Genomic DNA, 24,709 nt, shown 5'->3' with positions numbered 1-24,709 from the left:
TTAAGGAGGAGGAGAAAGGGAGGCAGACATATAATAATGGTTATGCAAAGAGACTCTAATGCTCAGCTGAGGCTCCCAGGTCACAGGTTCAGTCCCCCATAGCACCATAACCAGAGCTAAGCAGTGTACTGGTAAAGGAAGAAAGAAAGAAAGAAAGAAAGAAAGAAAGAAAGAAAGAAAGAAAGAAGTAGGAGAATAATGAGCTGAGCTGGGGAGCAAGGGGAGAAGAATGGACTGGGGAGATAGCATAATGATTATGCAAAAAGACTCTCATTTCTGAAGCCCTGAGGTCCCAGGTTCAATCCCCAGCACCACCATAAGCCAGAGCTGAGAAGTGCCCTGGTTAAAAAGAAGAGACACTATCATTAGAATAAAGATTTTAATGGTGTCTGCTCACATACTGGGCATATAGACCTGCAGCACCCCTCACCCCCATGTTGCCCCCCTTCCCCTGTGCATCATGTTGGGGGGGAGGGCAGTGGGCTGGTTGAAGATGTGGATTCCCCCCTCATACTCTCATAGAAATCACAGTGTATTGAGGTGGATGGAGGGGGGACACAGGGAAAGGGCAGAGAGCACAGGAAGCCACTGGCCAAAGTTGGGGTGCAGAGTGGTGTGCTTGCCTGCATGAGTGCTGTGCTTCAGTCTTGGGAGCCCCCACACCAGTCCAGGGGACTGGGGGTCAGCTCCACCTGCTGTATAGCCACGTCCTGGTGCGATGGGGGTGCAGCCTGACAGGAGAGGGAGGTCAGCAACCCTGCTCCCTTAACAGCCAGTAGGTACGCACTTTGCCTTTGCCCTGTAGGGACAGCAAGGGGGCTGGAGAGCAGTGCCACACAAACATCCCCAAGTCAGAAGAGAGGCCCGGGGTGGGGATGACCAAGGGGTCATGGGAACCGCTATCTACCTTCATTTCCACATCCCCTCGAAGTTCCAGCTCAAAACCACCAAACTCCTCCAGCACGGCTTTGGTCTCAGAAGACAAGTGGATCTTCAGGGCTGGGGGAGAGGAAGGGGTCAGGACAGGGAATGTTAGGTGTGGGGCAGGGAGGCCAAAGGGATCTGGGGCTGGGATGGGGTGGGGGCTGACTGGGAGAAGGTAGGTACATGTTTCCCTGCTCCACCCCACCCGAGTCCTGCTCCTTCTCTCAAATAAATTAAGTGTATCTTTTTTTTAAATTTTTTTAAATCTTTATTTATTTGTTGGATAGAGACAGTCAGAAATTTAGAGAGAAGGGGGAGATAGAGAGGGAGAGAGACAGAGAGACACCTGCAGTCCTGCTTCACCACTTGTGAAGCTTTCTCCCTGCAGGTGGGGGCCAGGGGCTCGAACCTGGGTCCTTGCGCACTGTAATATGTGCACTCAACCAGGTGCACCACCACCCAGCCCCCCAAGTATATCTTTTTTTAAAAAGTCCCTTGCAGGGGGGCAGGCAGTAGCACACCTGGTTAAGCACACACGTTACTATGTGCAAGGACCCAGGTTCAAGCCCCAACTCCCCACCTGAGGGGAAAGCTTCACAAGTGGTGAAGCAGGTCTGAAGGTATCTCTTTGTCTCTCTCCTCTCTATCTCCCCTCCCCTCTAAATTTCTCTCTATCTGTATCCAATAATAAATAAAAATATTTTTTTTAAAGTTCTTGTGATAGACTATATTGGACTTCACAGATTATAGAACATTTTCACAACTACAGATTATAGAACATTTTCACAACTACGGAAAGATCTACAGCTCTGCTCTAGAGTGTCACCAGACTCAAGTAACAGAGACAGAATTAACACAGAGGTTAGGAACTTGGACTGGATCCTGCTCAGCCTCCTATGAATCCCAGTTTGGACACTGCTTAGGAAAGTAATGAAAAATCTCTCTATGTCTGAGCCTGAGAGGTGGTTCAGTGAGTAGGAAGCATGAAATCCCAAGTTCAATTTCTGGCATCCCATGTGCCAGAGTGATGCTCTGGTTTTCTTTCTCATTCACGTTAATACATAAATATATGGGGAGTCGGGCAGCAGGTTAAGCGCAGGTGGCGCAAAGCACAAGGACCCCGGTTTGAGCCCCTGGCTCCCCACCTGCAGGGGAGTCGCTTCACAAGTGGTGAAGCAGGTCTGCAGGTGTCTATCTTTCTCTCCCCCTCTCTGTATTCCCCTCCTCTCCCCATTTCTCTCTGTCCTATCCAACAACGACATCAACAACAACTACAATAATAACTACGACAATAAAAAAAAACACAACAAGGGCAACAAAAGGGAATAAATAAATACATAAATAATTTAAAAATATTTATTTCTTTATTCCCTTTTGTTGCCCTAGTTGTCTTCTTGTTGTAGTTTTTATTTTTGCCACCAGGGTTATCTCTGGGCTCAGTGCCTGCATTATGAATATACCACTTCTGGTGGCCATTTTCCCCCCTTTCTATTTTATTTGACAGAGCAGAGAGATATTGAGAAGGGAGAGGGAGATAGAGAGGTCTGCAGACCTGCTTCACTGCTTGAGAAGCATCCCCCTGGAAGTGGGAGTGGATGTGCCAGTCAGGCCCCCTGGAGTTGGTCTTTATAACCTGAGGCAAGTGTTGTATAAAGAACTGAGGCTCAGAAACTTTGGGTGACAGTTCCAAGCTAAGCATGTTCTGTGGCTCTGCCAGGTACATAGAAGCTTAGGTAGGCCTGGCAAAGGGACACACAGCTGTGACAATTGTGGAGCTGAGAATACAGCCAGGGGACTGCTGTGGAGCTCTTTCCCAATCCAAAGAGGGAAGGAGGGGATCTTTTTATTATTATTTAATTAAATTAATCATTTATTTATTTATTTATTATTTTGGATAGAAGCAGAAAGGGCAAACAGAAACCATAGCACCAAAGCTTCCTTCAATGCAGTGGGAGTCAGGCTTAAACCTGAGTTGAGCACATGGCAAAGTAGCACACTATCCAAATGAGCTGTTTTGCTGGTCTTATTTTTATTGACTTTATTGCCACCACAATTACTGCTAGGGCTCAGTACCACTACTCCTGGTTGCCATCCCCCCCTTTTTTTCTCTTTTATTTGACTGCACAGAAATTGAGAGGGAAGGGGGGATAGAGAGGGAGAAAGAGAGACAACTGAAGCCCTGCTTTATCGCTTGTGAAGCTTCCCCCTGTAGGTGGGATCAATGCTTGAACCTGGGTCCTTGTTCATGTTATGTGTGTGCTGTACAAGATGCACCACCACATGACCCTGGGGGCTAGTTTTTTTTTTAATGTAGGGGCCATGTGATGGTACACCTGGTTGAGTGCACTTGTTACAATGCACAAGGGGGACACAGGTTCGAGCTCCTGGTTCCCACCTGCAGGGGGAAAGCTTTGTGAGCAGTGAAGCAGTGCTATAGGTGTCTCTCTGTCTCTTTTTCTGTGTCTTTTCTTTTAATTTTTTTTAAAACTTTTTTTAAAATTTATTTGTTTATTGGATAGAGACAGCCTGACATTGAGAGGTAAGGGGGTGATAGAGCAGGAGAGAGCTAGAGAGACACCTGCAGCATTGCTTCTACACTTGCGAAGCTTTCCCCCTGCAAGTGGGGACCAGAGGGTGTCGTATGCTTTACATTGGTTTGTTCTAGCTCTCCCCCGCCAAGAGAATTGGATCAGTCCAGTTAATTTCGCAGGCCGCTTGGCCCCGCCCCAAGGGACCCTGGGAGAGGGTTCCTGAGTTCGAGAGTGCGAGAGTTTGAGAGGGTTCCCCAGTACGAGAGTTCTTGAGTTCCAGAGTAAGGGAGAGGGTTCCTGAGTTCCAGAGAAAAAAAAAAGAGTGCTTGCGCCACCGCAAAGAGACAGCAGAGTTCTGTTTGGTGATTAGTTTGTCTTAGTTTATGAATCGTTGTTCCTGAATAAAGAAATACAGCTTCCCTGCGCAGCCGTTGTCTCCACGTCTCTGTTACCCGCCTTGAAGCAAGCCAGCCCGGCAAGAGCCTACGAATTTTAACCGCCAGTGAAGCTAGACCGGCCGGCAAGAGCCTCCGAATTTTAACAAGAGGGCTTGAACCTGGGTCCTTGCACTTTGTAACATGTGTGTTCAACCAGGGGCACCACCAGCTGGCCCCTGTTTTCCTATCTCCCTCTTCCCTCTCAATTTCTGGCTGTTTCTATGCAACAAATAAAGATAATAAAAAATAAAAAATATTTAATTACTTATTTGTTTTAATTTTTTGCTTTATTTGATTAAGAGGAGAGGGAGGAAGAGGAGGAGAGAGAGGAGAGACAGAGGGAGAGATAAAGAGAGAAATCTACACAACTGCTTCACATTTCACCATGAAGCTTCCCTCCTGCAGGTGGGGACTGGGAACTTGTAACATGTGTGTTCAGCTAGGTGTGCCACTGCCTCACCTTAATTTTTTATTGCTTTATTGTTGCCAGGGCACCACTGCACTGAGCCTTTTTTTTTTTTTCAGACAGTAAGACAAAGATAGAGACAGGAGAGAGGGAAAGAGACCACAGCTTGAAGCTTCCCTCAGTTGGTTGTGGGACAGTCAGCCAGAACCTGCATGGCAATGCAGGTGCACTATCCAAGTGAGCTAATATCTTGCCAACCCTATTTATTTATTTATTATAAGAGAGAAGTGAAGCCCAGAGTTAGCTCTACCACTCCTCCTCGTGGTCTTTCTTTCTCTTTCTGGCTAGAGTGGGGGGGGGGCGGAGAGAGAGGAGACACACCTATAGCAGTGCTGCACAGCTCATAACACCCCCCCCCACAGGTGGGGACTGGGGGCTCAAACTCAAATTCTTGCACATGTGGGCTCTATGAGGTGTGCCACCATCTCCATGGGGAAGCTTTAAAGGGGACTAGAAACTGCGAAACAAATAGAGCAGGAATGATTCTCTAGTATTTAGAAACAAGGGGCAGGATGGGTCTGTCTGTATCTGACCAGGTGTACCCATGTGCCCAGAGAGTCTGGGATGGGGGGTGGATAATCCCGCTGGAGAGATGGCTGGCTGTCTGGGAGGTTATGGCTGAACTTCCCTGCTCTCCCAGCCCTCCCTGTGCCCTACCTTCCCCATTAGACTCCATTCTTGAGGCCGTGTTCACTGTGTCCCCAAAGAGGCAGTAACGGGGCATCTTCAGTCCCACTACCCCAGCACACACGGGGCCTGGAGGGAGTGGAGGGAGTCAATCAAGGGCCACTTCATCTGGGGCTCCAATGGGGAGGGGGTGCTCCTGTTCAAATGCAGGCAGCCTCAACTGAGGAGTGGGGAGTTCAGCTTGGAGTGGTCTCACCTGGGGGGCTCCCATACTTCTGGGTGGTCTCAAGGGGAGGCACTCAATGGGGCCTACTCACTTGGGGGTCTCCTGCCCAATGGGGCTCAGCCTCACCTGGGGGGTGCTCATGCCCAACTGGGGGCAACCAGACTTAAGGAACCCAGCCTGGGGCCACCTTTGGGGGGGCTCCTTTCCAATGGAGGTGATTTCACTTGGGGTGTCCAGGCTGGGGCAGCCACACTTGAGGTGGTTCCCAGGGAAGGGAGGTTCTGGGAGAGTGGGGTCCTGGTGGAGCTGGGTCCTCAGTGAGAGGGTCTCAGGTAAGGTGACGCCAGGAGAAATGTGGGTCCTGGGGGAGGAGTATCTTGAAGGGTGCCCCAGGGAAGGTAGGTCTTGGGGAGGAGGTGATGGGGAAGGAGGTCGCGGTGAAAAGGCTCTCTGTGAAGGGAATCCTGGGGGCCAGGTCCTGGCACCGGCCTCACCTGTGTGGATGCCGATGCGCAGGCGCAGCTGCTCGTCGGGCCTGTGCCGGATGCGGAAGGAGCGCACTGCATCCAGAAGCGCCAGCGCCATGCGGGCCACCTCGCGGGCATGCAGCCGGCCATTCCGCACCGGGAGCCCGGACACCACCATGTAGGCATCGCCGATCGTCTCCACCTGTGGAGCCGGCCGCGTGGCAGGTGGAGACAGGAACCCCGTCTTCTCCGTGTGCACCGAGCCAGGTCGCCTCTGGCTCACCTGTCCTCCCGCCCTGCTTGCCCCCTCACCTTGTACACGTCGAAATTGTCGATGACGGCGTCGAAGCAGGTGTACAGGTCATTGAGCAGGGTCACCACCTGCGGGGACAGGAGGCGGGGAGGGAGGGGCGTGAGGCTCCGAGGGCTGGCTGTCCCCACGCCCCCCACCTGCGGCCTCACCTGCATGGGCGTGCTCTGCGCAGACAACGCCGTGAAACCCACAATGTCACTGAAGTAGATGGTGACGCTGTCGAAGGCCTCGGCCTGCACAGTCTCCCCGCGTTTCAACTGCTCCGCCACTGAGCTGCGAGGTAGGGGTTCCCCAGGTGAAATGGAGTGGGCTAGCTGAGGCGGGGTGGGGTCCCCAGGTGGGGTGGGGGGCTAGCTGGGGCGGGGCCGGGGTCTCCAGGCTGGGATGGAGAGTCCCCAGGCTATATGAAGGGGTCTTCAAGTGGTGCAGGATTGAGCCCATGTGGGATAGGGGGTCCCTAGGCTGGGCGGAAAGGGGTCCACAGGTGGGATGAGAAAGTCTCCTGGTTAAGTGCACACATTACAGTGCACAAGGACCCAGGTTCAAGCCCCTGGTACCCCCCTGCAGGGAGAATGCTTTACTAGTGGTAAAGTAGGGCTGCGGTGTCTCTCTGTCTCTCTCCCTCTATCTCCCTCCTCTCTCAACATCTCTCTTTCTCTACCCAATAGTAAACAAATAAAAAAAGTTAAAAAGAGCCTGGGAAAGACTCTTAAAAAAAAGAAAAGAAAGAAAGTCTCCAGTTGGGTTGGGGTGGAGGTCCCCAGGTAGGATAGGTCTAGTTGGTGCCTGGAGGGACCCCACAGGGGCAGGTGCTCACTGGGGCAGGATCTGGTAGAGCAGGGCCTCAGCCTTGCGCTTCTCCTCCAGGTAGGCCTGTGTGCGCTCCTCCACCAACTCCTCCAGGTTGTTGGCATATTGCTCCATGCGGGCTAGCAGGTTGTCCAGGATGTTGCTGCTGTTCTCCCTGGGGGGTGGGGATCAGGGTGGCAGGTGTTCAGACGAGGGCAGTGCCCTGAAGTGCCCAGTCTTAGCACCCAGTCTCTCCCTGGCTGAATGGAGTTCCCTGGAGATGGTTGAGAGAAGGGTGGGAGCTCAACCCCAGTAGGAGCAGTTGATGAACCTGTGTCCAACACAAGAGATTATTACTGTTGATATTTTTTAAATTTTGTTTTATTATTTCTATATATTGGATAGAGACAGCTGGAAATCAAGAGGGAAGGAGGAGATAGGGAGGGAGAATGACACCTGCAACCCTGCTTCACCACTTGCAAAGTTTCCCCCCTGCAGGTGGGGACTGGGGATTTGATCCTGGGTCCTCACACATTGTACACTTAGCCAGGTGCGCCACCACCCGGCCCCTGTTGATGTTTTTTAATAGACTAGGTGGTGGTACACCATGTTAGGTGTACATGTTACAGTATGCAAGGACCAGAGTTCAATCTCCCAGTCCCAATTTAGAGGGTGAAAGCTTTGCAAGCGGTGAAGCAGGGCTGCAGGTGTCTTTCTCTCTCTCCTTCTATCTCGTTGCCTCTCAATTTCTCTTTGTCTCTATCTCCTTCCCTCTCAATTTCTCTTTGTCTCTATCTCCTTCCCTCTCAATTTCTCTTTGTCTCTATCCAATAAATATATACATAAATGAAATACTTAAAAGGAGAGAGAATAGGGGTTGGACAGTGGCACACTGGGTTAAGCACACATAATACAAAGTGCAAGGACCTGTGCAAAGATCCCAGTTTGAGCCCCTGGCTCTGCACCTGCGGGGGGAGGGAATCATTTCATAAGCAATGACACAGGTCTGCAGGTCTCTCGTTCTCCCTCTCTGTATTCCTCTGTCTTCCCCTCCCCTCTCAATCTCTCTCTATCCTGTCCAATAAAACAGAAAAAAAAAATGGCTACCAGGAGAGGTGGATTCATATTACAGGCACTGAACCCCATCGATAACCCTGGAGGCAAAATAAATAAATAAATAAAGTGGAGAGACAGAGAGTGAAAGAACCCACAGCACCAAAGCTTCCTCCACTGATGTGGAGGCCAGGCTAGAACTTGGGGCATGCACACAGCAAAGCACTATCCAGGTGATGTATTTTATCAGCCTGATTTTTTATTTTTTCCTTACCAGGGCACTGTTCAGCTCTGACAGTTGATGGTTCCAGGAATCAAACCCAGAACCTGGGAACCTCAGGCATGAAAGTCTTTTTGCTTAACCATTATGCTGTCTCCCCTCACTGGAACACAAGTGACTTGGAAGGAAGCAGAAGAGTCAGGAAGACACAGGGAATCATGAACAGAGTGAATGGAGAGAATGGGGATGATAGTTCTCTAGAAGAACTGGATCCTAGAAGGAGCCTGCTGGAAGCTGAGATGAGAGGGGTGGTGGCCCACCCTCTGCTTACCACTGAAGACCAGGGCCTGATGGGCCACTGGGCAGGAAGGATATGGAGGAAGTGCCAGAGGTGGAGGACCCCTGGGGACAGCTGAGTCACACTGTTCACAAAGGGGACTTCTAGTTGCCATTGTAGGGACAGCTCCAGGAGAGCAGGGAGTTCCATTGGGAGATCAGTGGGAGGCAAGTGGAGGCTGGAAAGGGCAGGGGGAGGGGAAGGAGAGGGCAGGAGAGGCATGGGATGGCGTTGGGGGGAGGGGGGAATTTGGAAGGAGAGGGGAGGGCAGGGGAAGGGTAGAAAAGGGTGGGAGGGCTGGGGGTGGGAAGGGACAGTGACCTGTTGAATCTTCGCAGCAGCAGGCGGATCTGCTGAAAGGGCGGCCGCTCCTGGGGGTCTTCAGCCCAGCAGCGCTGCATGAGTTGCCCCAGCCCCTCAGGGTGACTCTGCAGGGCCAGGGAGGGCCGGAAGGGGGGCTGCTCACCCCGGGTCACGCGCTCAATGATCTCTGCATGTTAAGGGGAGAGAAAGGGGCTGAAGGTGGGCTGGGCAGCAGGAAGGTATAGTGGTGCCTCCAGGCCTTCCCCTTCCTGGCCTGAGGCGCAAGGGGGGAGAGAGAGAGGGAGTGTGTGTGTGTGTCTGTGGTATGTGGGGGGGGAGGCTCTCACCTTTGGGACTCAAGTCCAGACCTTCCACGTGGAAGACACCACTCCTCAGCGCTATTTCCTGGAGGATGATGCCAAAACTGTAGATATCACCAGCCTGGGAGCCTCGGGCCGGAGGTGAAGCCATCCGTAGGAGCTCAGGAGCTGTCCACAGTTTCTCTGCAGGCCAGAGGGCAGGAATCATGGGGTGAAGGGCCTGGGGGAACACAGTCCTAGAGGACTCAACTGGGGTGGACAGAAGATGTTACAGTGTCACAGTAAGCACTCAAGCTAGCAGAGGCTCAGAGGCCATGTGAGCTGACTTCCCTTTCTACTAGGAGAAGAACTGAGCTGGCATTAGGAACACCTTGCTCTAGCCTTTCAGAGGCCCATGCTGGGCTGGGCTAGGTTGGGCTGGGCTGTACTGGGCAGTGTGAATGGGTCAGAGGCTGGCTCACTAGCATAGAGAGTGTGTCCCTGCTCTGGGTCTGGGTCCCGGAAACTCTCCAGCCCATAGTCGGTGATCTTGAGCACGAAGCGCCCGTCCACCACACAGTTGGATGACTTGAGGTTCCCGTGGGAGCAGATGGCTCCGTTGTGCAGAAACAGCATGCCCTAGGGAGTTTGGCAAGTCAGGGCTCCTAAAATGAAGGGGACCTGGGGCCATGGCCAGAGAGGAAGCGTATCTGCCCAGCCCTGAGCTCTACCTTGACAATGTCGTTTGTGAGAGAGTAGCGGAACATCCAGTCCAGGGTGATGCTCTCATTCTCCAGGATGTCCTGCCAGGGCAGAGATAGTCAGACTTTCCCCCATGTGCCCCCCACAGTACAGGATCCCCAGAGACAAGGCCCCTCCATGCCCATTCCACAGATGAGAAAGGAAAGGCTGGCCTGGGCTCATGTGACCAGTTAGGGGGGGACCCAGGGCTGGACCCAGGCATCCTGCCCAGGCCCCCTTACCTGCAAGCTCCCACGAGGACAGTACTCTGTGAGGATGCAGATGTTTGGGGGGTCGGTGCAGGCACCCACAAACCTGGTCAGGTGTTCATTCTGCACATCCCGCATCTATGAGGAGTAGAGGTAAGTGTGAGGAGCCTGGCAGGAAGCTGTCTCCCCAGCAACTGCTCCCCCACCCTCAGGATCCCTCTTTTTAAAAAATATTTTATTTATTTATTAATGAGAGGGATAGGAGGAGAGAGAGAAAAAAAAAAAGAACCAGACAACACTCTGGTACATGGGCGGCTGGGGATTGAACTCAGGACCTCATGCTTGAGAGTCCAAGACTTTATCCACTGCACCACCTCATGCATTCTCTGCACACATTCTGGGACTTCCTGTGATAATTCTCACCATGCCAATTTATTTATTTATTATTATTTTTTCCTTTTTTCCCCCACTGCTCAACTCTAGCTTACGGTGGTGCTTTGGATTAAACCTGGGACCTTGGAGCTTCAGGCATGACAGTCTGTTGTGCTATCTCCTTGAACACCCCCCTGCCATCATGGTTACCACTAGGGTTTGATGCCTGTATGGCTCTACTATCCCCAATGTTTTTTTTTGGGGGAGGATTAATGTTTTACAGTCAACAGTAAATACAATAGTTTGCACATGCATAACATTTCTCAGTTTTTCACATAACAATACAACCCCCACTAGGTCCTCTGTCATCCTTTTTCAGGACCTGTACTCTCCCACCCCCCAACCCCAGAGTTTTTTACTTTGGTATAATACACCAACTCCAGTTCAGGTTCTACTTGTGTTTTTCTCTTCTGATCTTGTTTTTCAACTTCTGCCTGTGAGTGAGATCATCCCATATTCATCCGTTTCTGACTTATCTCACTTAACATGATTTCTTCAAGCTCCATCCAAGATGGGCTGAAAACAGTGAAATTTTTTTTTTTTTTTGATAGAAGGTAAGAAATGGAGAGAGGGAGAAAGAGCAGCTTAGGAGATGGCACAGTGGGTAAAGTGTTGGAATCATGAGCATGAGGTTCTGAGTTCAGTCCCTGGCATGTGCCAGAGTGATATTCTGGTTCTTTTTCTCTCCTCTCAAATAAATAAATTGAGAGGAGAGAGATGGAAAAAAAGAGAAACACTTGCAGCACTGCTTCACTGCTCATGAATCTTCCTCTCTGCAGGTGGGGACCAGGGGCTTGAGCCTAGGCCCTGTGCATGGTAGCATGTATGCTCAACTGGGTGCATTACTGCCTGGCTCCTCAAATTTTTTTTTTTTGGGGGGGCAAAGGACATTTATCTGAGAGAAAAGGAGAGTCACTGTGGCATATACAACAGCATGGGAACTGAATTCAGGACTTGATGCTTCAAGTGGAACACTTTACCTACTGCACTACCTCCTGGGCTGCTGTCATCTACTCTCATGAAGATCCGTTCTCCATGTCTTCTGCCCCCCACCCCCAAGCCTCACATCTCCCTCCCCAAGAACACTGACCCTAACCCCTGGGGCACCTTCCTCCAGGTTCCATGGAATGTCCCTCCTGCCCCCACACAGGGAAAGAAACCTCCAGGGCCACAGGAGCTCCTTTTCTTTGAGACACCAGAGACCCCCACGCACACCCAGCCCCCAGCCCTCAGCCCTCCCAGCCCTGCCCACATTACATGCTTCAGCTCAAATAGGACTTTCCGAGTCAGCTCGATGCGCTTACAGTTCACATGTTTCACAGCCACCAGGTTGCCCTGGTGAGGAATGGAGACTGTCACCAGAAGTGGGTCCCTGGAGCTCCCTCCTGCCCTTGACAGCCCCCTACCCAGATCCCCAATCCTGAGGACCCCCACCCTAAGCCCTGTCCTGGTATTCATAGCCCACAATCTGGCCCCTGGCCCACCTTGTAATATGCAGTTTTGGCAAAGACTTGGGGCTGGCCCTCCGTGGTGAGCAGGGAGCCATAGTTGGAGCCTCTCTGCAGGGGAGAGAGCAGAGGCCCAGGTCAGCTGTGTGAGCTCTGGTCTTCACCAGCCTGCTTCCTCTCTGCCATGCTGCTTCTCATTCTATATCAGTAAACCCTCTCCTTATTTTATTTTTATTTTTGTGACCAGCTTATTAATAGGGCTTGGTGCCTGCATTTCCCCCTCTTTATCATTTTTTTATTATTATTAATTTATTAGTTAATGAAAAAGAGAGAACCAGAGCATCACTCTGGCACATGCAATGCCAGGGATCGAACTGTATTTGTTTTTGTCTTTTTTGAGGGCTGAGAGACAGAGAAAGATAAGAAAGACACCTGCATTACTGCTCAGGTGGGAAGTGGGGGGTTGAATCTGGGCCATCAGGCATGGTGGCATGTGTACTCTACCAGGTGTACCACCAGCCAGATCAATAATTTTTTTCCCTTACCAGAGCACTGCTTAGCTCTGGCGTTTAGTAGTGCAGGGATTGAACCTGGGGCCTTAGAGCCACAGGCATGAATATCCATTTGTATAACCACTATGCTGTATCTCCCACCCAACAAATCTTTTTAATATGTATTTTATTTATTTGTCTATTTTACTTATTTTTTTTTTTGCCTCCAGGGTTACTGCTGGGGCTTGGTGCCTGCACCACAAATCTACTGCTCCTAGAGGCTATTTTTTCCCTTCTGTTACTATTATTGTTTTATCATTGTTGTAGGTATTATTATTGTTGTTGGATAGGACAGAGAAAAATGGAGAGAGAAGGGGAAAACAGAGATGGGGAGAGAAAGATAGACACCTGCAGACCTGCTTCACCACTTGTGAAGTGACCCCCCCCTGCAGGTGGGGAGCTAGGGGCTAGAACTGGGGCCCTTATTGCTGGTCCTTGCTTCGAGCCATGTGTGCTTAACCCGCCTGTCTCCCTATTTGTCCATTTACTATAGAGAAATTGAAGGGGGAGATAGAAAATTAGACAGAGAAAGCCCCCTCAGGGGCTGGGTGATGGCACACCTGGTTGATAAATATGTTACAATGCACGAGGACCAGGGTTTGAGCCCCCAGTCCCCACCTGCAAGGTGGAAGCTTTGTGAGTAGTAAAGCAGTGTTGCAAGTATCTCTCTGTCTCCTTCTCTATCACCCCAGTCCCTCTTGATTTCTGGCTCTCTTTATCCAATAAATAAATAAATATTTTTTAAAAGAGGGTTGAACGGTGGCACACCAGGTTAAGTGCACATAGTATGAAGTACAAGGACCCATGCAAAGATTCCGGTTTGAGCCCCTGGCTCTGCACCTGCAGTGGGGGGTTGATGCTGAGGAATTATTCTGATGCGGTCTCTGCCCCCAGGTTTTACACGCCCCCGCGAAATCCTAGCAGTGCCCCCTTTCAACCAATCCTGACCCCACACATCACCCCTGGTTGTTGCCCAATAAAAGCTCTCTCACTCCCCCCCCCCCTTGCTCTCTCTCTTGGCTCTCTCTGGGCTCGCTCTCTCTCTTTCTCTCAGCGCCCCTTCCTTCTTGCCCGGTGGTGAGGTAGTGGGGATGGCCATTGTCGGCTGACTCCACGTGGCCTGAGCCCCCCCTCCCATCCTATAATAAAGATTTGTGTACCCCATTTGCTCCAGACCTCCTCCCTCTCTCTCTCTTCTCCGCGGCGCAACCCGACAGGGGGTTGCTTCACAAGTAGTAACGCAGGTCTGCAGGTGTCTATCTTTCCCTCTCTCTATCTTCCCCTCCCCTCTCAACTTCTCTGTCCTATCCAATAAAATGGAAAAAAAATAGCTGCCAGGAGTAGTGGATTCATAGTGCCAGCACCAATCCCCAGTGATAACTCTGGAGGCAAGAGAGAGAGAAAGAGATCTGTACCTTCAACTGGGTGTGCTGCCACCTGGCTCCCTAAATTAGTATTTTAAAATTACTATTATTATTACAAGAGTTATTGCTGGGGCTTGGTGCCTGCACAATGAATCCACTGTTCCTGATGGTCATTCCCTTCCATCCCTACCCCCTATCTTTTTTTACTAGATTGGACAGAGACAAGTTGGGAAGGAAGGGAGAGGTAGAGAGGGAAAGAGAAAGAGAGACAACTGCAACACGGCTTCATTGCTTGTGAAGCTTTCCCCCTGAAGGTGGGGAGAAGTGTCTCAAACCCTGGTACTGGTGCACCATACTGTGTATGTTCAACCGAGTGTGCCACTGCCCAGCCCCCTAAATAAATCTATTTTAAAAATACCTAAAATTCAAGCCCCCGGCTCCCCACCTGCAGGGGAGTCGCTTCACAAGCGGTGAAGCAGGTCTGCAGGTGTCTATCTTTCTCTCTCCCTGTCTTCCCCTCCTCTCTCCATTTCTCTCTGTCCTATCCAACAACAGTGACATCAATAATAACTATAACAATAAAAAATATTTTTTAAAAGGAACTATAGTTCTATTTTTTTAAAAAATACCTAAAATTAAAATGTGTTTTTAGGGAGTCAGGTGGTGGCGCAGGGTACAAAGAGCAAGGACCAGATAAGGATCCCAGTTTGAGCCTCTAGCCCCAGCCTACAGTGGTGAAGCAGGTCTGTAGGTATCTATCTTTCTCTTCTCCTATCTTCCCCTCCCCTCTCAATTTCTCTGTCCTATCCAATAAAAATGGTGGGAAAAAATGGCCGCCAGGAACAGTGGATTCGTAATGCAGGCACCCAGCTTCAATGATAACCCTGGAGGCAAAAAAAAAAAAAGTGTTTTTATGTGGACTGTCTTTGTCCTCTGTGGCAGGAAGGCTGTGGATGTGAGCAAAGAGGGCCCCAGCCCAAGGCACCTCACCAGCAGGCAGGGCTGAGTCCCTAGGCCCACCCTTCTCTGCCCCCCTCACCCCGCTGAGGGTGAGCCGGCTGCCAGTGTTCCGCAGGTGCTTCTCCAGGCTGCTGGGCTGCAGGTCCTCCCAGCGCACGCGCCACAGCTCCGAAGCCAGCTCCTTCTCCAGCTGCATCTTCCTGCCAAAGAGACACTTGCACCTCAGCATTATCTGAGCCCCTGGCTCCCTGCAGTGCTCACAGCTCCTGTCAGAATTCAGAGCCTGTCCCAACTGACAGCTAGGCAGGAGCCATGCAGGGCACCATGGGGTGGCTGCTGCATTTCTTTAAGTCTTGTGTCCTTCTGTCCAAATGTCCTCACTTGGAAATAGGGGATCTTAATATTTTTTTCGAAACTTTGCTTCACCATTTGCAAAGCTTTCCTCCTGCAAGTGGGAACCAGGGGCTCGAACCTGGGCCATTGTGCATTGTCACATGTGCACTCAACCAGGTGTGCCACCACCCGGTCCCCATTTTTTTTAAATCAGTGCACTGCTTAACTTTGGCATGAAAGTCTTCTTGAATAATCACTATGCTATCTCCTTCACCTTAACTTCTGCATTAAATATATATAATTTAAATATATATATTTATTTATTCCCTTTTGTTGCCCTTGTTGTTTTATTGTTGTAGTTGTTGTTGTTGTTATTGATGTTGTTGTTGGATAAGACAGAAAGAAATGGGGAGGAAGGGAAGACAGAGAGGGGGAGAGAGAGATATACACCTGCTGACCTGCTTCACCGCTTGTGAAGGGACTCCTCTGCAGGTGGGGAGCTGGGGGCTCCAACCGGGATCCTTACACCTTGCACTTTGTGCCACCTGCACTTAACCTGCTGCGCTACCGCCCGACTCCCTAAATATATATAAATTTTACCAGAGCACTGCTCAGCTCTGGCTTAAGGTGGTGCCAAGGATTGAACCTGGAACCTTGGAGCCTCAGACATGAGCATCTTTTACAGAACCATTATGTTATTCCCCAGCCTTTTTTTTTTTCCACCAAGGTTATCCTTAGATTTTAGTGCCTGCAGACTTCTGGTGGGTATTTCTTTTTTAAGTAGAGCATGAGAGACAGAGACAGAGAAGGAGAGAGAGAGACAGAGAGCAGAGACACGTCAGCACTGATCCACTGCAGTGGCTGGGGGCTTGAACCTGGGTCTTTGAGAATGGTAATGTGTGTGCTCTACCAGGTGAGACTCCTCCTGTTCTATTTGGTCTCTCTCCTACCCCCATTTCCTGGGTCTTCTCCTGCAGTCCTTCTACCCTCTCCTCTCGTCTCTGGGCCCTACCACACCCCTCCATGTCTCACTGCCCCCAACCCTTGACTCACCTGTAGATGAAGAAGGAGGTGATGAGGACAACAAGCAGGGAGAGGCTGCCTACTAGCGCCAGCACCTCCAGGGTGGACAGGTGGTCTGTGAAGACAATCCCAGGGTCAGGGAGCAGGAGGCAGCAAGAAGAAGGCCTCCCTCACAACTACTCATCCATGGAGTGGGATGCCCAGCAGTGGGCACTCACCTTGGTTACATGCTGGGTCTTCATTGTCAAAGCCACATCTGGGGATGTCAGGAGGTGGGTGTCCCCCGGGCCAATAGAGATCTCGTCCTGACATGGCCACCAACTCTTGAGATGTCCCGTTGTAATTCAGAACCACCTGGGAGGGGCAGGAGAATGGGCAGGACTGAGTAACTGGAGGAGTCTCCTGTCTATGGCTCCCACTTCCCGCAGCCTTACTCCAGGCTGTCATCAAGTTCTGTTGTGACTGAGAGCCCTCAGACCCAAGCCACTGGGGTAGGAAAACACTGTGAAACTGCTCAAGGCCTTCTAAAGGAGACTTTGTGCAGGGCTCCAGCCCCATACTCAGGGCTTAAGGACACAGAAAATAGGCACAGGTAGTGCTCCCAGTCCACATTCTTGGCTTTGTCCATACAAGCCCTCCAGAAAGCCTTGGTCCCTGGATGAACAGCTGTAAGCCATCTATTTCTGATATTTCCCCCCACCAGGGTTATTGCTGAGACTCAGTGCACTGGTGTGTGTGTGTGTGTGTGTGTGTGTGTGTGTGTGTGTGTGTGTGTGTGTGTGTACCACGTCTAGATCATGGTGGTGCTGGGGATTGAATCTGGAACCTTTGGTGCCTCTGACATGAAAGGCTTTTTTTTTTTCTTCTTTTTTTTTATAACTTATTTCTTTATTGGGGAATTAATGTTTTACATTCAACAGTAAATACAATAGTTTGTACATGCATAACATTCCCCAGATTCCCATTTAACAATACAACCCCCATTATGTCACTTATCATCCTTCATGGACCTGTATTCTCCCCACCCACCCACCCCAGAGTCTTTTACTTTGGTGCAATATGCCAATTCCATTTCAGGTTCTACTTGTGTTTTCTTTTCTAATCTTGTTTTTCAACTTTGGCCTGAGAGTGAGATAATCCCATATTCATCCTTCTGTTTCTGACTTATTTCACTCAACATGATTTTTTCAAGGTCCATCCAAGATCAGCTGAAAATGGTGAAGTCACCATTTTTTACAGCTGAGTAGTATTCCATTGTGTATATATACCACAACTTGCTCAGCCACTCATCTGTTGTTGGACACCTGGGTTGCTTTAATCAGAGCACTACTCAGCTCTGGTTTATGGTGGTGCTAAGGATTGAACCTGGGACTCCGGAGACTTGAGCAAGACAGTTTCTTTGCATGACCATTGTGCTATCTATCCCCGCCCATGAAAGGCTTTTTGCATAAACATTATGTTATCTCCTCACCCAATATTTTAATATATACTTAAAACTATGTATAAAATATTCTTTTTTCCCCACCTGCAGGGGAGTCACTTCACAGGTGCTCTTTCTCTCCCCCTCTCTGTCTTCCCCTCCTCTCTTCATTTCTCTCTGTCCTATCCAACAATGACGACAACAATAACTACAACAATAAAACAAGGGCAACAAAAGGGAATAAATAAATACAATTTTAAAAAGTTTAAAAGATATATATTATTTTTTGTCATCACCAGGGCTTCACTGCTTTAGGATGATTTTTCCAGATAGAGACAGAAGCAGAGGAAGAGAGACTAGGAGACCACAGGAGCTAAGCTTCCTTCAATGCAGTAGATGCTGGTCTTCAACCTGGGCCTCACATATGGCAAAGTAGCACACTAGCGAAGTTTTGCCAGCCCTATGTATATTTTAAATAATTATTTATTAAATAGAGACAAAGAGAGAAATTGAAGTAGAGAAAGAGAGGGAGAGGGAGACCTGCAGTACTGTTTCACCACTCATGAAGTTTCTCCCCTGCAGGTGGGAATGGAGAACTTGAACCCGGGTCTTTGTGCATGGTTAAGTGTGTGCTCTACTGGGTCCACCACCAGCCATGTCATGTGTCCCAACCCCTCATATTTGTAGAGCTGGGTGGTGTGCATTTATTCCTTTCAGCAGTGAGTCTGCCTGTCCCCTTCTGCATCCTTGAGACCTGGGGCTTCCTAAAGGCTGAGTCATGTGACGCCCCCTTATCAGACATAAGGTTTCCCATAACACACATAAGGTGTGTTGCCTTTGAGCCCGTCATTCTGCCTCCCCAGGCCACAGCTGGGTTGTTTTTTTTTTCCAGGGTTCCCCACAGACAGTCAGCTCTGTGGTGACTACAGAGTGATCAGATGCTCTACCTCCAACCCCCCATCAGTGGGGCCCCCCAAAGATGTGTCTTACTCTGAAGGCTCCAGTCGCAGGTTCCATGTCCCACAGGGAGAAGTCAGTCTCCCGGTCACCATTGCTGTCTATCTTCAGGTGTCCCATCACACCTGGGGACAGAGAGAAAGTTGTAGGACTGACCTCCCAGACACCACACACACACACACACACACACACACACACACACACCCACCAATGAGAATGACAAGGAGTTAAGAAAATATTGACTCTAGTTCAAGCCCCTGATCCCCACCTGTGGGGGAGGTTTCGTGAGAGGTGCAGCAGGGGTACTGTTGTCTCTCTGCCTCTCTCCCTCTTAAACTCTCCCTTCCCTCTCAATTTCTCTCTCTTCTTTTTTTAAATTTTTAAAATTTTTTTATCTTTATTTATTTATTTTGAATAGAGACAGAGAAATTGTGAGGGGAGGGGTAAATAGTGCAGGAGAGAGACAGAGAGACACCTGCAGACCTGCTTCACCATTCATGAAGCTTTCCCCCTGCAGGTGGGGGCCAGGGGCTTGAACCTAGATCCTTGTGCATTGTAATGTGTGCACTTAACCAGGTGCGCCACCACCTAGCCCCCAATTTCTCTCTCTTCTATCAAATAAAAGAAAAAAAAAGAATGATAGGGACTAAGGGGTCTGACCATGGTGCACCTGGTTGAATGCACACGTTACCATGCTCAAAGAGCTCAGTTCAAACTCCAGGTGTCCACCTGCAGGGAAGAAGCCTCAGGAGTGGTGAAAAAGGGCTTAAGAAAGGGCTCTTTCTCTCCCTATCTCCTCCACCCCTCTTAATTTCTCTCTTTCATATCAAATAAATATTTTTTTAAAAAAGCGAATAATAGGGACACACATTTCCAGCCATAGGAATGGCTGGAGTCAGGCACTTCAGGAGACCTCCTGACAGAACCAGGAGGTGGGAGTGGGGTGCAGGCTCCAGGAAGCTGTTAAGAATTCTTTCAAATGGGAGTTGGGCAGTAGTGCATCGGGGCTAAGTGCACGTGGAGCAAAGCGCAAGGATGGGAGGAAGGATCCCGGTTCTATCCCCTGGCTCCCCACCTGCAGGGGAGTCACAGATGTCTGTCTTTGCCTCCCCTCTTCTCTCCATTTCTCTCTTGTCCTATCCAACAACATCAATAACAAATAATAACTACAATAATAAAAACAAGGACAACAAAAGGGGATTAAAAAGTAATTTTTTTTTTAAAAAAGAATTCTTCCAAATAAAGGGAAAAAGTGGCAAGTGAGAGGGATCCCTGGACCGAAGGCCAGAGGTGGTTTATTGGAGCTAGGGAAATAGCATGTGGTTAGGCAAAAAGACTTTTATGCCTGAGGCTCTGAAGTTCCTTTATGGAGTCTGGTACAATCCCCAGCACCACCATAAGCCAGAGATGAGCGGTGCTCTAGTGAAAAAAAAAAAAAAAAGTGGACTGGGAAGTAGTTTAGTGGATAAAGCACTGGACTCTTAAACATGAGGTCCTGAGTTTAATCCCCGGTAGTGCATGTATGAGAGTGATGTCCTGTCTTTTGTTTTCTCTCTTTGCTCCTTTCTCATTAATAAAATCTGGAGCCAGGTGGTGGTGTAACTGGTTGAACACATTACAGAACACAAGGACATAGGCTCAAACCCCTAATCCCCACCTGTAAGAAGAAAGCTTTATAAACTTTGAAGCAGGTCTGCAGGTGTCTTTCTATCTATATATCAGTTCCCACCCTCTCAGTTTCTGTTTCTACCCAAAATAAATAAGTAAAAATATCTAAAATAAATTTTAAAAATAGTTTTAAGAAATCAAGTAGGGGTTGGGTGTTGATGCACCTGATTGAGTGCATATACTAAATGCATAAGGATAAAGGTTCAAGGCCCTGGTCCCTGTCTGCAGGGGGAAAGCTTTGCAATTCATGAAGTAGTGATGCAGTCACTCTTCCTTGCTATCTACTCCATCCCTCTTGATTTCCCTCTTTTTAAAATATCTTTTTTTGTGATTTATGTATTTATGTGCTAGAGACAGAGAAATTAAGAAGGGAAGGGAAAGAGACAGAGAGACACCTACAGCACCGCTTCACTACTTGTTTTCTCCCGTGCAGGTGGGGACCAGAGGCTTGAACCTGGGTCCAGGCACACTGTAATGTGTGCACTTAACCAGGCGTGCCACCACCTGATCTCCTTGATTTTTCTTTCTCTATCCAATAAATAAAATACTTAAAATAAAATTTAAAAATGTTTTTAAAAAGAAATAAACCAAGCAAATAATAACAGGTGCCTCATGGCCTCCTACATGGGAAATTCCCCTGCCCCAAAACAGCCTCTTGTGCCCTCTTCTGGGTCCTGACCTTGGAAAGTACGGTTCCACATCCGCTGAGTGATGCCCTCGCCATCAGTGACCGTTCCCCCAAGGGCCAGGGTCTCTGCCACTGCTTGGATGTAGAGCAGCAGACCATCGTGGAAGGACGCTGGGATGGTGTTCACCTGTGGGGGTAGTAAAGGATGGGCTTGGAAGGGGGGCAGCAACTAAGGACACTGCAATAGCACTGGGGGCATGGAAGAGGAAGGGAGAAAACACTCCCACTGAATAGGAGTATTTAAAATATATACAGGGTAGAGACAGAAATTGAGAGGGAAGGGATAAACAAAGAAAGAGACAGAGAGATACCTGCAACACTGCTTCACCACTTGTGAAGCTTTCCCCCCTGCAAATTGGGACCCAAGACTTGAACCCAATTACTTGTGTACTGTAGATGTAATCTACCAGGTGCACCGCTGCCTAGCCCAACTTTTAAAAAAATATTTTATTTTTATTTATTATTGGATAGAGACAACCAGAAATTGAGAGGAGAAGGAGAGATAGAGAGGGAGAGAGACAGAGAAACACCTGCAGCCCTACTTCACCACTTGTGAAGCTTTCCCCCTGCAGGTAGGGACTAGGGGCTTGAACCTGGGTTCTTGCACACTTTAATGTGTGCACTTTACCAGGTGCGCCACCACCTGCCCCCTCCTCCCTTTTAAGATAGAAGGTAGAGAAGCAGAGAGAGAATGAAAGAGAGACTACAGCACCAAAACAGAGAAGTTTACTGCTTATAAGCCATCTAGGCATTAATCTCCTCCCTCCCCATAGAGTTCAGGACCAGGCACGTCATCCCAGTTGCATGGAAGAGGATCTGTCAGTGTTCTCCTCTTTCATCAGGAGAGAAGGAACACAGGCATGTAAGAGAGGGGGTTGGGGGGGGGGGTGTCAGGATGACTGGCAGAAGGTCCAGCCCTATGGGGGGGCTGCAGGGCCCCAGCGCCCCCTCCTACCAGGCCATCCTCCACAGTGAAGTTGAACTGTTTCCTAGCCAGGTGTTTGAGTTGCTGCAGAAATTCCAAGTACTCAGGGTTCTCCGGCTCTTTATACGTGATGATTTTGGCAACCTGGGGGAGGAGGCAGTGGAGAGAAGGAGGCACCTCTGCTGAGCCCAAGATCAAAGTGGACTTTGTCCTGTCTGAGCTGCTGCCTATGACAGTCTTCCTCAGTCCTCTCAGTCTGTGGATCTTGAAAATGCTCCCACCTCAAGATTATGTGTGCTCTCTCTTTTTAAAAATTTTTTATATTTATTTATTTATTTTCCCTTTTGTTGCTTTTTATTGTTGTAGTTATTATTGCTACTGTTGTTGTCATCGTTGTTGGACAGGACAGAGAGAAATGGAGAAGGGGGGGAAGACAGAGAGGGGGAGAGAAAGATAGACACCTGCAGACCTGCTTCACCGCTTGTGAAGCGACGCCCCTGCAGGTGGGGAGCCGGGGGCTCAAACTGGGATCCTTACCGGGTCCTTGCACTCTGGGCCATGTGCGCTTAACCCATTGCGCTACCGCCCTACTCCCTCTCTCTCTCTTTTAAAGATGTATTTATTAAGATGCTGGGCTGGGTTGTGGTACACCTGGTTAAGTATACATGGTAACATGTACATGGACTCGGGTTCCTGCCCGATTCCCACCTGCAGGGGAGAATGCTTGCTTCACAAGCACTGAAGCAGGTTTACAGGTGTCTCTCTCCCCTTTATCTACCCTTCTTTCAGTTTCTCTGTCCTATCAAACAAAAGCTCTTTTATTAAATAGAGTCAGGGAGAAGGGCAAAGAGAACCAGAGCAGCACTCTGGCACATGAGATGTTGGGGATTGAACTCAAAACCACATGCTTGAGGGCCCAATGTTTATCTACTGTGCCACCTCCCAGGCTGCACCCCTCTAGTTCTCTGCCTCTTGGTTCTGAAGTCCCCTGGTCCTCTCTGTGCCCCTCATGCCAGCCCCTGCCCTTTGTTACTGAACTCCCTGTGAGCATCTAGAACTCTTGTGGAGAAGGAGCCCTTTAGACCCCAAGGCCTTGGTATCCAGAAACCCCGTGCCCCCAGTGGCACTCACCTGGTAGGCCTGGCGTGCCCTATCATCCTGCCCATCCCCTCTCTCCCAGGGCTTGCGAGGGGCCAGACCGTGCGCCCCTTGCAGGCTGTGCCCAAAGAGGTCGAGGTGGAAAAAAACATAGTCTTCCCCAGTCAAGCCAGCTTCCAGGGCCAGGAGCATCAAGGTCCTGAAAGTCTCCGCGGGGCTACAGATGTAGACAACTGGAGAGGAAGGGGTGGCGGGGTGGTCAGGTGGTGGAGGAGTCCCCTTGGCAGGTAAGCCACACTCTAGGGTCAGGTCTACACTGCCGGCTAGGGAAACGGACCAAAGCTGGGAAGGGTGGGGGCAGGAGTCGGGAGGAGCAAAGAAGAGGGACAGCCGGAGCAGCAGGTGAGGGGGGTGGGGAGGCAGAGGTGGGGCCATCTGGCTCCGGTGTGTGGCAGCCACGGGAAGAGGGGGAGTAGGGAGAGGGGGAGGCAAAAACTGGTGGTAGGGAAAAGAGAGAGGAAGAGAAGAGAAAGACAGAGGAAGAGAGACACACACACACACACACAAAGAGAGAGAGACACACACAAAGGAAAGGAAAGGAAAGGAAAGGAAAGGAAAGAAAAGAAAAGAAAAGAAAAGAAAAGAAAAGAAAAGAAAAAAGAGAAGAAAAGAAAAAAAAGAAGAGGGTTGGGGCTCAGCCTGGGACCTGCTGAAGATACTAAGTATCAGGGCTGCCGCCCCGGTCTTCCCCATACAGTTAACTCCCGGCGACAGAAGAGGCAGAGCTGGGGCGCGGGCAGGGGACAGGGCAGGGCTCGGGGTGCGGAGGGCGAGAGGGTGAGAGCCCCGGGCCCGTGCGCTCACCGCGGCCCTTGCGCTGCACGGTGCGCAGCAGCCTAACGTAGTGGTGGCGGTCGCCCTCGGTGAATTCCAGGTGGTCCACGGTGACGTTGAGGAGCTCCTGGACGCGCATGTACAGCCCCTCCACCACGAAGAAGCAGGGCTGGTCGTCGCCGGGCCGGTAGGCGTAGAGCACCAGAGCCTGGCGCTGCCAGCCCAGCCGTCGGTGCAGCGCGGCCACCACGTCGCCCAGCTTGGCGTGACTCGGCCCGGCCCGCGTGGTCAGCGCGTACTCGCCCTTGGCCCCGAAGCCCAGCGCGGGCGCCCCGGCCGTGAGCAGCGGCACCCGCCAGTGCGCCGTGAAGCGGCCCACCGGGGCGGCGGCGTACACACAGCCCGGGCCCAGGAAAGCTGCAGGGCCATGCTCCCACTTGAGGTCCACGGCGGCCAGCGGCGCGGCGGTGTCGGAGCACACGCCCAGCGAGTCCTCGCTGCTGCCCAGCACCGTGCGCACCGTCCAGCCGGGTAGCCTCGCCGCGCCCAGCGCCAGCGCCACGGCCGGTCCCACGCGCGCCCACGACCACGGGTACGACGTGTTGGCCAGCGGCAGCACCACGGCCACGGTGAGCTCGCCGGTCCGGGCGTCCCCGAGCAGTGGCAGCAGCGCGGCCAGCAGCAGCAGCCGGCGCCGCGCCCGCCCCGCTGGGCCCCCGGGGTGCTCCATGGCCTCCGGGCCCCTGGGTTCAGGGCCAGCCCCGCGCGCCCGGGGGACGCGGAAGCCTCTGGAGGCGACGGCCCGCAGGTGGGCGCGGGCGGCAGGGTGCTGGCGGGCGGCTGGCGGCGGGCGGCTGGAGACCCGCGGCGGGGCGCCTAGTGAGCGCAGTGCGCTCGGGAGCGTCCAGAGGGGGCGTCCACGCCAGGGCCGCGCTCCCAGCGCCCCTCCCGCCGCCGCTTCCCCTCCCTGGCCCGCTGACTGCCGAGCCCGTCCCCTATCTTTAACTCTTTCCTCCCCGTGCCGCGCCACAGCCCGCGCTTCCCGGCGGACCCCAGCCCCAGAGCG

General features: G+C 50.9%; 1 protein-coding gene across 4 annotated transcripts; it reads right to left on the bottom strand.

Annotated features, from left to right (window-relative positions):
- Positions 1-365: 365 nt before the first annotated feature.
- NPR1 (natriuretic peptide receptor 1) lies at positions 366-24,709 on the bottom strand. Of its 4 annotated transcripts, XM_060201451.1 has the most exons (22): positions 23,674-24,709; positions 22,843-23,042; positions 21,742-21,855; positions 20,778-20,913; positions 18,464-18,555; positions 16,272-16,407; positions 16,084-16,168; positions 14,777-14,897; positions 11,859-11,933; positions 11,632-11,709; positions 9,976-10,080; positions 9,724-9,795; positions 9,475-9,631; positions 9,041-9,262; positions 8,712-8,880; positions 6,809-6,955; positions 6,141-6,264; positions 5,991-6,059; positions 5,706-5,880; positions 5,016-5,114; positions 908-999; positions 366-799 (listed from the first exon to the last, which is right to left on the bottom strand). In XM_060201451.1, exons 1-22 carry the CDS (start codon positions 24,371-24,373, stop codon positions 749-751), a joined length of 3,219 nt encoding a protein of 1,072 aa, XP_060057434.1. In that variant the 5' UTR covers positions 24,374-24,709; the 3' UTR covers positions 366-748. The 4 variants fall into 4 exon arrangements, with proteins under 4 accessions (XP_060057434.1, XP_060057432.1, XP_016044754.2 ...); XM_060201449.1 differs by lacking the exon at positions 11,632-11,709 and having other exon boundaries at positions 23,674-24,506; XM_016189268.2 differs by lacking the exon at positions 11,632-11,709 and having other exon boundaries at positions 9,041-9,196; positions 23,674-24,506.

Source organism: Erinaceus europaeus, chromosome 11 (genome assembly GCF_950295315.1).
Source record: "Erinaceus europaeus chromosome 11, mEriEur2.1, whole genome shotgun sequence".
NCBI classification, from domain to species: Eukaryota; Metazoa; Chordata; class Mammalia; order Eulipotyphla; family Erinaceidae; genus Erinaceus; species Erinaceus europaeus.
The sequence above is the reverse complement of the archived record's forward strand: the minus strand, read 5'-3'. Positions and strand labels throughout refer to the sequence as shown.

Excerpts from the sequence above, each read along its gene's own strand:
- NPR1 (XM_060201451.1), bottom strand. The coding sequence starts at position 24,373 with ATGGAGCACCCCGGGGGCCCAGCGGGGCGGGCGCGGCGCCGGCTGCTG. Across the intron at positions 11,710-11,858 it reads CCAAAACTGCATATTACAAG|GGCAACCTGGTGGCTGTGAA; the intron begins GTGGGCCAGGGG and ends ATTCCTCACCAG. Across the intron at positions 9,796-9,975 it reads GTCCTCGTGGGAGCTTGCAG|GACATCCTGGAGAATGAGAG; the intron begins GTAAGGGGGCCT and ends CTGCCCTGGCAG.